Source organism: Emydura macquarii, unplaced genomic scaffold (genome assembly GCF_026122565.2).
Source record: "Emydura macquarii macquarii isolate MOO-44397 ecotype Brisbane River unplaced genomic scaffold, CSIRO-AGI_Emac_v2 contig_1483, whole genome shotgun sequence".
In the NCBI taxonomy this organism is placed as follows: domain Eukaryota; kingdom Metazoa; phylum Chordata; order Testudines; family Chelidae; genus Emydura; species Emydura macquarii.
This window is the reverse complement of record NW_027131620.1, coordinates 9,424,585-9,441,648: the sequence shown is the minus strand read 5'-3', so window position 1 is coordinate 9,441,648 and position 17,064 is coordinate 9,424,585. Positions and strand designations below refer to the sequence as shown.

Below are 17,064 nucleotides of genomic sequence, written 5' to 3'. Positions count from 1 at the left end.
CACCCACCACACATGTGCCAAATGGCTAAGCTAACAGAGCACAAAGGAGGGAAAGTGCTATGTACATCAATGGGCTGATGGAACAGTCTGTCTCCCCTGCTTGTGCATCAGAGGATCTCATGAGGAATTATGACTCAGAGGGGGACTGTTGAGTCAATTTTTTTCTCCTGAGGCAGTGCAATTGCATGACATGTCTTTTATAAGCAAAGCTTCAATTGAGCCCTATCTGCTTTTCTCTCTCCTGAAGTCCCCCACAATAACCCTAGATCTCCAGTTATACACACGAGTTCATAAAGTTACATATTGCAGGATCAGGGCAAACAACATCCCTTTGATTAAAATCATGTTTTTGTTTTAAGAATTGCTTTGCATTGTTCACACAGCAGACATTGCAGCAACGTCTTGCTATTATTATTTCCAGTTTTTTTTTGTTCAGTGCCTAGCACATTGATGCTGCCAGAAATAACGTATATAGCAACAAGAGAAACAGAAAGTGAAAATGGTCAGTCTGTTTCCAGTCTAAGGGTCTGATCCAGAAAATACTGAATCGCATGATTATTCTTTCACAGCAGTCAGTGTTGGTTTCCCAACTCCAGAAACAGCTCTCATTTGAATGAAGCTGCTCCAGGACAAGTCCTTTCTCTCCCTCCCAGACATACACAATTAGCTGCTCAGTTTCCTTCTCCTTTATCAAAATCAGCTCAGCAGCACAGTGGCTAGCTTCCAAAGCCATCCTGGTGCATGATCACTAATGCGTGTGCAGCAGCCTCTGTATATTAATGAGTGTCTGGACCATGACACACAGCTGTGTTCCTTCTATGCTGGCTGAGGGCCATTTGAAAATGGCCCTGATTCGCAAAAGATGGATAAATCATGGGATGCCAGCAGAGGGTTCATAGGAATTTGCTACTGTGACCCCACATCCCTGAATTCTGATGGCTTCTTGTAGCTATCCCACAATGCACTGTGAGAAAAATCCCAAAATACATAGAGCTCATCAGCAGGACAAAGCACCAGTGGAGACCTAGTCAGAATTCTGAGCACTTGTTTTGGAAAAAAAGTCAGTACCACGTGTCTACATTGATTCAGAGAGGAAGTAGGTAAAAGCTAGACATGTGGATGCAATTATTCCAAAACTCTTTATGCATGCAAACCTAATCCAGGGGGAAAATCACTTATGTCAACAAGCCCTGACATAGGAGAGTAACTTGAAGAAGCATGGCTCCCTAATGCCCAGTTCTTATTAATTCAAAGCCATCCCATTGACTTCAATGAGATGAATAACATGTGTAGAGATTACAGGATTGGGCCATATAATACAAAACTATTTGGGGCAGGGACCATCCCTCTGTTGTATGTTTGTGTGTTGCCTAGCGCAGTGGGACTAAGCCCTCCAGATGCAATCACAATGCAAATAACTAACCAGATCCAAAGAGTAAAGAAACAGCAAAAACAGCATTGCAAATTGGATTTTTAAAATTCTTGCCACTAAAAAACAGGCCAGGTCCTGAGCTGGTGTAAATGTCCCATCTGAGCATTGGGTAATGGATTTATTGTTGACACAGTACCAATCTATATAATCTTCCACTAAAAATTGATGTTGCCCATCAATATCTTTCTCCCTAATATGCATTGTATGATGGGGATCTATTTGTCCTCAAATAATTCTTGCCTTTATATTATCCAATAAGTGAACTGACAGGGAAGCAAAAAAAAAAAGTCCTCATTCATCAAAAGCCAAGGCTGATTAGAAGACACACAGAGATTCAAAGCAGATCCATCCATTCATTTAGAATTTTTTTTTTTCTAGCCAGCACAATAAAACAGTCCTCACTTCTGGGCAGACTTGTCCTCGTCCCTTCTGATAGCTCAGGTGTTAGCCCTCGCCCAGGAAAGAAGTTGTGATGATTTAAAAACGCATGATGTTCCTCTGGCGGTGTCACTTTAATGTAGGACGGGCTCTGAAGTGTCCTGGGCTGGACGAAGCCTTCTCAATTAAAAAAGGGAGTTTTGCTGCCTGTGTTTCCAGGAGATATTTGCACAGCTCCGTCGTCATCTTTATTTTAAATCTCCGATTGCCCAGCTTCCAACAGCCCGGGCAATCCATTCCCAGGCCACCTCCAAAGCTGAAGAGGGGCCGGTGTTTTGCTAACTGAGGAGGAGACGTGAAACTTTTTCTTTTTTCAAACACAACCCAGCACCACACAGCCAGCAGGCAAAACCATTTTTAACACACACACACACACACACACACACACCCAGTCTCGTTGCGCCTCGGTTTTCGGGAGAATACGGTAAACACGTCTGGATCACGTGTGTGTTTCCCCTGGATGAGTGTGGAAAGGGGGGGGGGGGGAAGGCGAATGAACCACAAGGGGGAGGGGGAAGCGTGCTCCTGAGCGCAGGGGAAGCGGTGCTGCCGGGGGAGAATCCCCACGCGAGCGCCCAGCCCTGCCCTGCCCTTCCCAGCCGGAGAACATGCCCGGGGCTCGCTGCTAGCGGGCCAGAGACAGGGACCCGCTGCCTGCCCCGGAGCGCGCGCGCCTGCGGCCGGCCCGGCTGCCTGCCTGCCTGCAGCATGGGGATGTGTTACAGCCTGCGTGCCCGGCTGCTGGGCGCCCACCCCTCCATCGCCTACGGCGGGGACGGGGAGCCGCACGCCGGCGGCCCGCTGGAGCACACGGACCCGCAGCTGATCCACAGGCTCCGGCAGGAGCTGGCGGCCCGGGAGAAGGCGGACAAGAAAAGGAGCAAGAGCATCGACAAGACGCTGAAAGCCGAGAAGCGGGAGTACAAGCAGACCCACCGGCTGCTGCTGCTGGGTGAGTCAGCCGGTACCGGCCGGCCGGCCGGCCAGCGCTACTTTGTTTCGGGGCGGCGGCGGCGGCTGCTGGGGGGTGGCGGGCAGGGGAGTCCGCTGACTTGGGAGAGAAGGTCTGGTTCGGCTCCCGGGGGCTGGCCGCCTTGACAGCCGGGGGTGGGGGTGCCTAGCCCCGGCTTGCAATTCCTTGGGCGCCTCTTTTCTCCGCGGCGGCTGCCTCTGGGTCTCCCGAGTTTGAAACTCTCCGGCTTCGGTTTGGTTTTTTTTCCGCCCCCCCTTGCCAAGCATCCCGGAGCCCGGGAGGTCTGGCTCGGTGGCGCGGAGCTGGAGCCAGGGGGCGTGTTAGAAGCGGGGGTGGTAAAGGTGCGAACCCTCCGAGCGCCCGGCGCAGCGGTGCGGCAGGTTAACGTGGAGTGGCCGCGCTGTGATTGGGACAGGCGTTCGTCTACTGGCCCGGCTGCACTGCTGGGAACCCAAAGGGGTTAAGAGGTGACTTTAAAAATGGAAATAAACAGTTACATGCTGCAGGCTTGATTTCCTCCCCCCCCTCCCCCCCCGGTTATTCCAAGCAGGATTAGAAGGTCCTGTAAAGTGTTCAGAGTTTTTGATTCTTTGCTTCATGGGTTGTCCTTTTATATTGCAATTAAGGAATTTCTTTCACCCTATCCCTTTGCTCTAATCTGTGGTATTTATCGAGAGGAATCACTGTGGTGTATCTAGGCGCTGATAAATGTCTTTAGTCCAATTATCTTTTTATTTTTAATGAAACTGCGATCTGATAGGTATCCTTTAAACTGCTGTTGTATCTTCCAGCGCTAAGCATTGACTCTTTGCCAGTGATCTGTTCCATGTGATTCTTATCTGCGATCAAGATTATATCAGCACCAGCCTTTTACATTCAAAAATATGTATTTTGGGAGCTAGTCAGAAGCACAGTGGTGGAGAGAATTATTGGCATCCCTGGGAAGAAAGCCAAGAGGGACCTAAAACTTTTTTCTTCTGTTTTATAAAGCATATAGTTTATGCCATAATATAATACATGAGGGAGGACTTCATCGTAAAACAGGGATCTAACCTCTTTGTAATTTGTGAATAATACAGTGTATCTTCTTCAAATTACAGCATTTACTCTTTGAGGACAGTGTTTTGTTTGTTTTTTTGAATTTCCAAGTAATCTGTTACTGCGTTAAAATAATGTTAAGTGGACCCTTTTAAGAAATACTTTAGTTAGTTTAATTTATTTTTTTCTCCTCAGCAAATAAATTGCCAAGTTTTGAAATCTGCAAACTTTCACTTCATGACTATAGCTAAGGTCTAGATCACTTTTGAAAGTTTATTAAAGTGTGAAAGGCCCTGATCCTGCAGTTTACTGTGTGGGGGTGGATTGTGTCACCTGGGCAGAAGCCTGACCTAAGTGGACCTCTGTAACGGCACAACAGTCTGACTTCACACTGTAAATTGCAGGATTGAGGCCTTAGTAATAACCACTTCTATTTGTGGGTTTGATCCAATGCCTCTTGAAATCAGTTGGTGTCTTTCCATTGACTTCAGTGGCTTTTACATTACGCCTGAAGTCATCATGTTGTTGACAAATATTTTCATTTATCTGTATTTGTCACTGAATAGATGTTCCAGAATCTAAGGCCTGGCCTACACTACAAAGTTAGGTTGACATAAGTCACTTTGCTTGCTCAAATTTGCTTCTGGCTGATATAAGCACCTTATTACAGCAGCACAGTAAAATCACCTCCCTGAAGGGCACAGAGCCATGTCAACCTACTGAGGTTGACACAGTGTGACTATAGATACTGCATGACTTGTGTTGACTCTAACAGCTGTCCCACAGTGTCCCATTCCCTGGGACAGTGGCTGCTCTGGTCACTACTTTAAACTCTACTGCCGTGAGGTCACAGAGACTGGCAATCACGTACACACCACTTAAAGCCCCCTGCATGTTTTTTAAATGTCTTTTCCTGACTCTGCACCTTGGTAAACACACCTAGCAGCTCACCCCTCTACCGTGCAACTGCCCATCCCAGCTCCATGCACTGGATGCATTCCTGCCTGGAGCAGACAGGATTTTGGGCTTTTGAGGAGAAGAGGCGCTGCAAGCACAGCTACAGATCAGCCATAGAAATGTAAACATCTACAGATTGCACAGGGGATGCAAGCAAAGGGTTACGACAGGGATCAGAAGCAATGCCATGTGAAAATGATGGAACTTTTCCTGGGGGTACCACAAGGCCAGGAAGTACAACAATAGAACTGGCGCTGCACTGCGGACCTGCTCCTTCTACATGGAACTGCATGCTATTCTGGGCGGAGACCCCTCCACCACCCTCCAGAGCACTGTGCATACCTTGGAGGAGTCTGAGACAGAGACCCCTGTCATGAACAGCAAGGAGAAGGACTGGGGAGACATGGCGTGGGACTCCAGCCGGGCTGCAAGCCAGGACTTGTTCTGAGACTCTACCACAGGCGAGCAGGGATAAGCCTGATGAAAGGGAAGAGAACCGAAGTAAGTGCGTGCATGCATTTTTCCTTACAATGCTTAAATTTCAAGATGGTGCCCAGCCCACCCCCAACCTAAAAAGAAGACTGTATTGACCTTTCATTGTTTTACTCCTATCAGAAGAGGTTGAGTTGGTATCTGCTTTTCATTCTCTTGTGGGATTAGGTAGCTGCTGAGGCAGGAGGGATGGGAGGACGGACATGTTTATGTGCATGGGGACATCCCTTCAGTTTTTCACGTGGACACTGTAATCATCTCCCGAAAGTTTCTAGGGATGGCTGCCTTATTTCTTCCTCCACAGTAGGACATGTTCCCTACTCTGTTCATCTGGCACCGTTGAAGTCCACAGACTAGCAGCGTATGGGCCCAGGCAACCTCGGAACACCAATAGCAGCTGTGTTCTTTGTGCTTTTGTTACCTGCAGGAGTGAGAGATCAGCTAAAACCACCAATGCCTGTGAAAAACCATGTCAGTGTTCAATGCCACTGGGCTACATTGGAACCCATGGAACCAGGGACTGAAATTTTACAGCTTTGTGCAACAGAAAATCCATCCCATCCCATCCCATCCCTGGTGAGCAGTACTCACCATGGCTGGAGCTGGAGAGCCCTGCTGTGCTGAGCAGCTCCAAAGCAGAAGTGTCAATAAGTGTTTCTTATTACAAGTATTTGTGGGAATAACTTTCAAAATTCCCTTCCCTTATCTTTCCCTTTCTGTTGTGACTAGAAGTTCAGTGGTATGTATATTTATTTTTATCAGCGGCTTCTGGTGTAGCAGCCTTGAGAGGTGTCCCCTCTGCATCTACAGAACACCTGACCCTGATGAGGAGCAGAAAGAAGAGGAGTAAGATGGATATATTCTGTGAAATCTTGCAAGCCAGTGCTGGCATAAGACTGTGAACAAAGGGCTTGGAGGGCCAATATGACCAGCAGCCTGGAGAAAGACAGAGGACAGGAAAAAGGCCCAAAGAGTCCCAGCAGGACGAAGAGGGAAATGCACCAGGTACTTAAGAACAGCCATACTGAGTCAGACCAATGGTCCATCTAGCCCAGTATCCTGTCTTCCAACAGTGGCCAATGCCAGATACTTCAGAGGGAATGAATAGAACAGGCAATCATCAAGTGATCCACCCCTGTCGTCCACTCCCAGCTTCTGGCAACAGAGGCTAAAGATATTCCAGAACATGGTGTTCCATCCCCGACAATCTTGGCTAATAGTCATTGAAGAACCTATCCTCCATGAACTTATCTGTTGTTTTTTGAACCCTGGTATAGTTTTGGCCTTCACAGCATCCTTTGGCAACAAGTTCCACAGATAGATTTTGTGTTTGTGTGAAGAAGTACTTCCCTTTGTTTGTCTTAAATCTGTTGCCTATTCATTTAATTGGGTGACCTCTAATTCTTGTGTTTGTATAGTAGTAAATAACATTTCCTTATTCACTCAGTTTATAAAATCATGACTGGTGTGGACAATCATATCCTCTCTTAGTTTTCTCTTTTCCAAGATGAAAAGTCAGTCTTTATAATCTCTCCTCATATAGAAGCTCTTCAATACCCCTAATCATTTTTGTTGCCCTTCTCTGTACTTTTTCCAATTCTAATGTATCTTTTTTGAGTTGGAGCGACCAGATCTGCACTCAGTATTCAAGATGAGTATACCAGGGATTTATATAGACAAGAGGCATTATGTTGTTTTCTGTTTTCTTATATACTCTTTTCTAATGGTTCCTAACATCATTAGCTTTTTTGACCACTGCTGCACATTGAGAGGATGTTTTCAGAGAATTCTCCACAGTAACTGCAAGATCCCTTTTTTTTAAGTGGTAACAGCTAATTTAAACCCCAGCATTTTGTATTTATAGTTGGGATTATGTTTTCCAATGTGCATTACTTTGCATTTGTGAACATTTGAATTTCATCTGCCATTTTGTTGCCCAGTCACCCAGTTTAGTGGGATCCCTTTGTAACTCTTCATAGTCTGCTTTGGACTTCTTTATCTTGAGTAATTTTGTATTATCTTCAAATTTTACCACCTCACCTCACTGTTTACCCCCTTTTTCCAGCTCATTTATGAATATGTCTGGTCCCAGTACAGACTCCTTGGGGAAACCACTATTTACCTCCATTCTGAAAACTGACCATTTATTCCTACCCTTTATTTCCTATCTTTTAACCAGTTACTGATCCAGGAGAGGACCTTCCCTCTTATCCCATGACTGCTTACTATACTTAAGAGCCTTTGGTGAAGGATCTCGTCAAAAGCTTTCTGAAAGTCCAAGTACACTATATCCACAGGATCACTCTTTTCCACATGTTTGTTGATCCCCTCAAAATATTCTAATAGATTGATAAGACATGGTTTCCCTTTACAAAAGCCATGCTGACTCTTTTCCAAAAAATTGTGTACATCTGTGTCTAATAATTCTGTTCTTTAATATAGTTTCAACAAGTTTGCATGATACTTAAGTTAGATTTACTGGCCTGTAATTGTTGGGATTGCCTCTGGAGCCTTTTTAAAAAATTGGCGTCACGTTAGCTATCCTCCAGTCATCTGGTACAGAAGCTGATTTAAATGATGTGTTACATAACAGAGTTAGTAGTTCTGCAATTTCACATCTGAGCTCCTTCAGAACTCTTGGGTGGATACCATCTGGTCCTGTTTAATTTATCAATTTGTTCCAAAACCTCCTCTGACACCTCAGTCTGGGGCAGTTTCTCAATTTGTCACCTAGAAAGGATGGCTCAGATGTGGGAATCTCCCTCTTGTTTTCTGCAGTGAAGACTGATGCAAATAATTAATTTAGTTTCTCCACAATATCCTTATTCTCCTTCAGTGCTCCTTTAGCCTTTATCCTCAATCATCCAGTGGCCCCACTAATTGTTTAGCAGGCTTCCTGCTTCTGATATACTTACAAATTTTTTTGCTGTTGGTTTTTTGACTCTTTGGCCAGTTGCTCTTCAAATTATACTTTCACTTGACTTGCCAACATTTATGCTCCTTTCTATTTTCCTCATTAGGATTTTACTTCCAATTTCCAAAGGATGCCTTTTTTGCCTCATGCTGCAGTAGAAGCTCATGCATTTAGCTCAAGAGGTCCCAGGTTTGATCTCCACTACTGACACCCCTGCCCGTGGGTTGGCGTTATACTTTCTTTCACATATAGTAGCACTCCCCCACAGCCTATTCTGTCAGTCCTATATATTTTGTTACCCTGTTATTATTATTACCTTTGAATACCTGGTATTATCATTACCATTGATTATCATTCCACAAGTTTCTGTATTGCCCATTATATAAATATCCTCACTGAGTAAGATGCACACAAGTTACACCCATCTTAGTATTTAGACTTCTAGCATTAGTAAATAAGCACTTATACAATTTTCACTTTTTAGCTATCTGCCATTATCTGATGTAATTGAATGGGACTATTTTTCAGTTGACTTTCCTGTCAGATCCTACCTGAACTTTATCATCTTCTATCCTCTCCTCCTTACTAGTATATAGAGAATCCCCATTAATAGATCCTCCCCTGAGGGATGTCTCCATCCAACCGGTGTGCTCCTCCACACCTGTTGGCTTTCCCCAGCCCTTAGTTTAAAAACTCCTCTACAACCTTTTTAATTTTACATGCCAGTGTGACGCCCATTCTTCCTGTATAGGCTCCACCTTTACCAAAAGGTTCCCCAATTCATAATAAATCTGAACCCCTTCTCCCTATGCTATTGTCTCATCCAGGCATTGAGACCCTGCAGTTCTGCCTGTCTAACTGGCCCTGCACATGGAAATGGAAGCATTTCAGAGAATGCTACCAATGGAGGTCTTGGATTTCAGTCTCTTACCTAGCAGCCTAAAGTTGACTCCAAGACCTCTCTCCTACCTTTCCCTTTGTCATTGGTATCTATACCTACGTTGGTTGTACCATGACCACCAGCTCCTTCCCAGCACTACACATAACCCTGTCCAGATGTCTCAAGAAATCTGCAAACTCTGCACCTGACAGGCAATTGACCATGCAGTTCTCCCAGTCATCATAAATCCAGCTATCTATGTTTCCAGTAATTGAATCCCCCATTACTATTACTTGTCTCTTCCTAATAACTAGGGTTCCCTCCCCCACAGAGGTATCCTCAGTGTGAAAGGATACCACAATATCATCTGGATGGAGGGTCCCAACCATGGGGTCATTTCCCTCCACTCTACTTTGTGGTTCTCCTTCCTTGAGACTTTCATTCTCCTCAAAAGCACAGAAGCTGTCAGACTGGGGGTGTGACTACACTACTGGAAAGTCTCCGTCTCCCTTAGCTCCTCCAGTCACAATGGAGAGGAACTAACAGCTAAAGCAGGGCCACTGTGATCCAGTTCAGCCACTCAGGTCTCCAGAGCATGTACTTGGTCTCTGAGGGCCAAGAGCTCCTTACACCACATGCACCCATAAGGCAGATGATCATACATACTGCATTCAGTGCAGTAAACTGGATAGCCCCCCACTCTGATGCTAGACTTCTACCTGGATTCTCTTTGTACTCCTGCAGCTTTTTGTGGTTTTTGTTGGAGGAGGTGGTTATTGCTTTAAGTTTAGAGATTGTTAATCCGGTGTATCAAGCTCTCCCACTCCCTCTCTAAAAACTCCCGCACAAAACTCTCCTGTTAGCTGCTCCTGTTTGCTAGCCCAATAACATAACAGGTCTTCTCAGACAGCAAATGCTGCAGATCTTGGCTGACCAGACTCTCCACCCTTTGCAACCCTTGCAGATCTTCATAGTCGCAGCTCCCTGTACCCCCAGTATACCAAGTGCCATCACAAGGTGCACCCCTACCACTCCATGCTGGGAGACAGAAAGGAAACTACAGCTGCATATATACCCACCAGCAGTCTCACAGGTCAGTTTGTGTATAGCCACAACGGACTATGGGTGCACTCAACTGGCCATACGTGTTTACTTCCTTTCCAATTTTAAATTATCAACCAATTAAGTTATGTTAAAAACTTGCTTTCATTACTTGCAGATTTTCTGCACTGTTTTTTTCCGCTCAGTAAAGTGTTTTTGGAGAATGAAATTATCTTTATTAGTTCAAAGCAAATATTGCAGAATGCATAGCAGCAGTCAAAGCAAACAGTACTTAGACTCATTAAAGATTAGAGTTGGAAGGAACCTCAGGAGGTCATCTAGTCCAATCCTCTGCTCAAAGCAGGACTAACCTCAGCTAAATCATCCCAGCCAGGGCTTTGTCAAGCCACACCTTAAAAACCTCTAAAGATGGAGATTCCACCACTTCCCTAGGTAACCCATTCCAGCACTTCACCACCCTCCTAGTGAAAAACTTTTTCCTAATGTCCAACCTAGACCTCCCCCCACTGCAGCTTGAGACTATTGCTCCTTGTTCTGTCATCTACTACCATCTACTACTTCTGAATGCACACCAAGCAGCACACTCTAATTCCGGTCATGTTATTCCTTTTCCTTTTCCATGCTGCCTGGGCACAGGGAACATTTAGAGCACAAGTGGCGTTCTCCCTGCTTTCAGTTTTGGTGCCTGGCGCCACAGTGACTTGTAACATGAGGAAGAGCATTTGCAGGAACAGTACTGTTCAACCGCTACAGCTGTACCCTGGAGTATGCTCAGTGGGACTGGAGCACATTGTAACGGGCATATAGGAACTGTGTGGGGATGGAACATGGTCCGTCCCTACAGAATTTAGCCCTGGCCTCTAACAAACTTCTACTGTGCAAACTTTACATGTGCAAATGGTGATTTTTCAGAGGCATACAACTCAGCCAAATTTGGGTATATTTTCTCAAGGGTGGCAAAAGGCATGTAGCTGACCCCAGGCCCGGGCCCCAACCAAATTTCAAGTCCCTTCTCCAAACCATGAAGGTGCTAAAGCTCCTCAGTGAAAAGGTTGTTTTCTTAACACTTAATGTTTTTTTAACAGTGGGCAGAACAGTGCATTCCCCCCCCCCCCCCCCCCCAACCTCGTTCTTGAAAACAATGTAATCATTTTTAATAAATTTTTTTTTATTTTAAATCTGCCCCAAGCAGACAGCTGGAATGGAAAATTTCAGTTTGAATATTTAAAGTTTGGCATCAACTGGAAACCGAGTTTTGATGGAAAGTGCTGGACAACCTATGGGCAACACTATCGGATAACATAATTAGGTTATGACAAAAGGTGCTAATGGATAGCACATGAGGAGTCACTCATGTATAAGCACCCTGCTCGAAACTCTCCCTGGAAAGGGCTTGAGAGACCATTAATAAGTGCTTTCAGAGATATTAAAGCTTTCATGGGAGGGAAGGAAGGAGGGAGGAAGGGAGAGAGAGAGAGAGTGTGTTTTAAAACACTCTCTTTGTCTGAGCCCTTAGACCAGTGGTCCTCAAACTTTTGGCCCCGCACTCTCCCTTACTCCTGTCCACACTCCCTGCACCCTCCCACCCAGCTGGGGCTGGGAGTGAGGCCACTGTTTGGGGGAGGGGGGGGGTTGTAGTTGGGGATAGCCTCGGCCCTGAGGACTAGGCCCTGCGGACCACGGTGGCCAGGGGCTGGGGCGGGCCTTGGTGGCCAGGAGCCAGGTGCTGAGGCCGCGGGCTGAGGTGGGGTCTGGGTGCTGAGACTAGAGCAGAGCTTGGGGCAGAGCGGGCCTGGGTGGCGCTCCCTCCCCACCCTCTGTGGGCACGCCCCACAGATTGAACACCTCTGCCTTAGTCCTTTCTGAGATTCCTTTGTGTTGCACAGCAAAGGCGCAAAAGGAGGATTAATGAGCCGGTCACCTATTCCAGACCACACTTTCTAGGGAGAGATTTAGGTTTTCCAGGTGTAAAGAGCAGGGGCTGAGGGAAACAGAGGGTCACCGAGTGTGTCCAAGCGGTTGGATCTTTCTGAATTAGTGAAAGTCCCAGAGAGAGACAGACCCATGGCAGCTGCTTCTTGGGATAGGGCAGTGGTGCCTTACCTGAAGGAAGCAGCCTGGATAGTGGTTGTACCCTCCCCTGTTCAAAGGAACAGGGCTTGTGTACATGTTTTAAATTTAACAAATTACACTAAGAAAATACCTTACTCATCGATATCGGTAATGATCATAAGAGCTCTGGAGTAGGAACCAGAGTTACACCTAGCGTTGTCTGAGGGAATCATTATATAGTTAGCCTTATGAGCCTTCTCCCCAGAAACAGGTTGCTAAAGCACTTGGAGCCAGGCAGACAAGCCAGCAGCACCTGCCTGTACAGTTCTCAGCAGCAAGGTAAGTGTTTACTGTTACTTAAAAAGTCTTCAGAATCTTTTCGCATGTTATAATAGCAAGTTGGCAACAGCTATTACGATACCTGCTCCAAATGGGAAACTGACCTACAAGGCCTCGACACCGGCTTTTGTTCAGCAACGGGTTAGTAGTGATGATAATGTTGTTATCCCTTTTGACCCTGTATTGGGAGACTTACAGGTTCTTTCTGTTAGGAGAAATTGATGATAGTCAAGTATTTCTTTGGTGCAATTCTCTTTATTTACACAGCGTTTACCCAAAGTCCTCTTTCCCGGAACACAGTAGGAATCAAACAGTAGACCGTTTCTTTGCTCAATATTCTGCTGATCACTGTCTCCATTTCTCACCCAAACTACGCAATGGTTTTCCAATACTGGCAAACTCAACAATATATTTTCTATAAGGCGCAGAGTCCTCCAAAACTTTGCACATCTATGAACATCTGGGGCGTTGGCCAGTTCTGCACAGCCTCAGTTTGCTTTTCATCCGTGGAAATTCTCCCCCTTACTAATTGTGTAATCAAAGTAAATTACCTCTTTTTGAAACAACAACACTCTCTTCTGGGTCAGTTTCAGTTTGGCAGCCTTAATACCACAGACCATCTGTAAATGTATCAGTTTAGAAGATTTTAGTATGCACCAGGATATCATCTAGATATAACAAATAGGCTGAGAGAGAAAATACCCTCTGTTTGGTGCATTAAACATGCCAAAAGCCATCACTTTAACACAGGCCTTGTCATGTTGTGAAAAGTGTATTTCCTGTTCTTTGGATCCACTTCCACTTTCCAATACCCACTTGGACAATCCAGTGTGAAAAATTAGATTAAACCTGCTATGGCATCCACTGTATCATCTATACATGGTAATGGTTAAGAATAATTCATCCTTTAGTTAAAGGGACATCCTTTAGTTTTCTGTAGTCCACATAGAATCTGGGGCTGCTTTCTTTTTTCTTAACCAGAATTTGTGGTGAGGTCCAAGGAGTGATTGAAGGCTCATTTATGCCTTCCTGATAAATTTGCTCAATGACCTGTAAAACTTCTTCCCTTTTTGCTACAGGTAAACAATGTGGTGGCTGTTTGATGCTGACAGAAAACAGTCTGTTAATCTTGTGCTGGACCAGAGCAATACAACCTGTATCTTTGTTGGATCAGGAGAACAACTCCTGATTCCTAATCGGAAAGTCTCTTAGAATGCTTTGCTGCTCCTCATTTATATGTACAGCACTGCATGGGAAAGTTCAATAGAAACTCTGGGAGTTCACCTTCTCCCGCTTCCTTCTTGTAGTTTTCTTCTATACCAGCATTTACTAGATCTATTGGTTTACATTTTGTTGCTGTGGTTCTCATTATGACTATTTGCTGCTTATTAGAAACATTCCACAAACTGGAATCTGTTCCTCCTTTAGATCGTCAAGAGCGTTAGCAGCTAAAATTTCCTTGAGATCCTGGGTTTTAAAGCGTGTTTCAACCATTCACCATCTTTTCTTTGCTGGGAGGTTACCACAGGACGTAGTGGTTACAGCATCTGCCCTGGAGGCAGGACAACTTGTTCACTGTAAACCAATTGCCTAAAAATCATTTACTTCATATGGGTCACATCTCTAAAGAGAATTTCCACGGACTGAATGTGTAGGACACCTTTCCTGATATTTGTTATGCAGTTATTAACCATAATGAAATCCAAACCGATTATTAGCTCATCTGCTATCTTGGCTATCTAGAGTCCAGTTTGCAAGCCCACTTTCCCCGTGTTTGGGCAGGTGCACATTCCCCAGTCATTGTCTCAATTTGAGACCAACTAGGAGATCAGGTTTATGAATCCCCATTCCCGGTCGTTTTAGCACGTCTAATCTAGTAACTGTTACGTTTGAGCCAGCGTCTATTATTCTTGTGTGTTTCATAGATCCTACTACACACTTAATACCCAGACTCCCATTATTTTTGTTTAGCTGCCGAGACCTAAACAAAAACTGTGCAGATGATCCTTGTATATCCAAGCTTTGTCCCTGCAGCTTGGTATCCCCCAATTTCCTGAGCTGGGTGAACGGCTTTCACTAGACACTTGTGCTCTGTCCTGTTCTGTCTTATATTTGTAACAGTCCTTGATTATGTGGTCAATTTTTTTCACACTACCAGCATTTAACTCAACTGCTTCCCTGACTTTTTGTGCCATTGCCTGTTTTCTCTGTATTACAGACTGAATCATCAGTTTCCCTAAATGTTCAAAAATGTCGTCATGAGCCTGTTTAGAATCCCTGTTCCATCATACGTGTCAGACACACAGCTGTACTTACAGGGCTCACGTTGATCAGCTTTCATCTTCCTTGCTGGTGGCTGTTTCCATTTCTGGTGAACTGTTGCAAGGAAATATTTGAATTCCACGGCAAATACCACAGCCTCTCCGAGTAACTTTGGCCTCCTGTCACAGACTTGGATTTGCAGATCAAGATCAGTCTGAATGTCTATAAATTGGTCCATTGCCGATTTATTCTGGCATTGCGTGTTAGTACCTGGATATTCCAGAAACACAAGTCTCTGCAGGTCCTCTGCCAGTTCAGGTAGTGTCTCTTCTTTCCCTCTCCTAGCCCTTAGCTGTGCCCTGTAGCCTGGTTGGCTCCAAACTACATATCAAAGGCTTGCACCAGGTCTGGATAACTCAGTCTTTTTTCTGGGGCTAAATTGGGCCTCTCAAGTTGGCTGCTAGAGCCTTCCTTTCTGTTCATCTGTCCAGCCATTCATATGGGCTGTGATGTTGAATTGAGCCAAATAAGCCTCTCAGGGAGTCTTGCCTTCAAAGATGGTGTTTTTTTCATTAGCTGAGTTGAGACCATCTGACCTCTCCCCTCTGGGCCTCTGTGGATTACAAACAGGATAGTGTTGTAAATGTCCTGTTACCCAAGCTCTGTGGCTGGCTCAGTTCCATATCCAGGCAGCTGACTTCCACTATGGTCTGTGACTCTTTGATTTTCTTTTCAAGGTGATTTTTTTTTTTTCAGCCCCTTAAGTCCTTGCTGCAGCTCATCTCTGTTAGTAAGTTCCAAGTTGACCAAAACTTTCTCTGTCTCCCCTCTTTCATAGAAAACCTTCTGGTCCATAGCAGTCCAGTTGCCGTCACCTCACTGATCCATCTTACCAGTCCAGAGAGGGAGTGTTGCGCTTCCCAATTTGCCCTGACAATTTGTAGTTGCTGCCCCAACAAAGCTTTCATCTCCACCTGCAGGTCATCTCTCAGTCCTTTCTAGGAAGCCTCCCATGGGCTACATTAATTCCATTTTTTAAACCTCTCACTCTTTTAAATTCTTTTGGCTATCTTTAAGTTTTGTGAGCACCTCCATTATTTTGGTTCAACAGGAATGCCAGCTCACAATTTCTCTACTTGGAAACTGGATCCTACTATGAACACCAGAGTTACTTCTTTGGACCTGAGCAGTTAGCCAATATTCAGGGTCTTGTGGGCTGTTCCCTTTAGGAGAATAAATTGATGATAGGTATTGGGTGCAGTTATGTTTCCCTGAACGCAGCAGGAATAAAACAAGAGACAGTCTCTTTGCTCAATTTTCCAAGCCTCTTTTTCCAGCTGGCACTCTACCCAAAAAGCTTTTCTCTCCGCTTTCCCTCAAGGTGAAGCTACAAGTGCCCCTCTAGCGGTCTATGGCTTTCTGTTGTGTTTTTTCTCTCTCTCTCACTCACTCACACATGCTTGCTTTCACCAACACAATACCCAGCCTTCTGCATTTGCATTCAGCCCCCAGCGAATCCCCTCCACCGACATCACTCAGTTCCTGACCAGCCTGTGTTTTGGGTGGCCTGTGGCTCCTATTGTTCCAGCTATATTATCCCAAAAGGAGCTTAACCGCTTGCTTCCTTTTAACCTGAATAAAAGGTGGCTCTTAAGCCCGTCAGCTTCAATGAGGTTTTTGCCCAGTCCCCACTCTAGCAATAGTCTCTAGATTATGGAGCGGGTGACCACCATATAACACTGTCTGAACTGGATTGTATAACAGCTTCAGATATTGCTTTAAGAAGTTAAGGATGACTTGGCATAACCCCCAGCAGGAATCAGAAGTGAGCAAAGCATATAGACTGTGGCTGAATCTTATCAGGTTCCTCTGCAGCAAAAAATGAGGCAATATAATCTCGTTCTCCAGAGCAAGTAACTAGCCTGACTGAAAGGCTGACTCAGTAAAACAATAACTCCAGTTTGTTGGTACTGGAAATCCCTGTTTATAGCCTTCAGTTACAAGTTCAGAGCGTCATTGCCAGCCAAGCACAGTAACAATTAAATTGTGACACACAAATCTTGTCTACACTGTAATTTTGGAATGAGTTTGTAACCAATTAGTGGCATGGTGGGCTCCAAAACGGTTGGTGTTAGTGCACCACATGGCTAATTCTTGACTAGTAGCACTGGCTTCTAGCAGTGCTTGGCCTCTACCAGAAGACTTGGCTGCCATATGGTTGAATG

General features: G+C 45.1%; 1 protein-coding gene across 1 annotated transcript in view; it reads left to right on the top strand.

The window, feature by feature from the left end:
- Positions 1 to 2,455: 2,455 nt before the first annotated feature.
- Positions 2,456 to 17,064, top strand: part of GNAS (GNAS complex locus) — a 220,204-nt gene continuing 205,595 nt past the window's right edge. Inside the window, exon 1 of the mRNA XM_067554160.1 lies at positions 2,456 to 2,822. Within this exon, the coding sequence (XP_067410261.1) occupies positions 2,579 to 2,822 (244 nt within the window). The 5' untranslated portion in view covers positions 2,456 to 2,578. The remainder of the gene's footprint in view (positions 2,823 to 17,064) is intronic.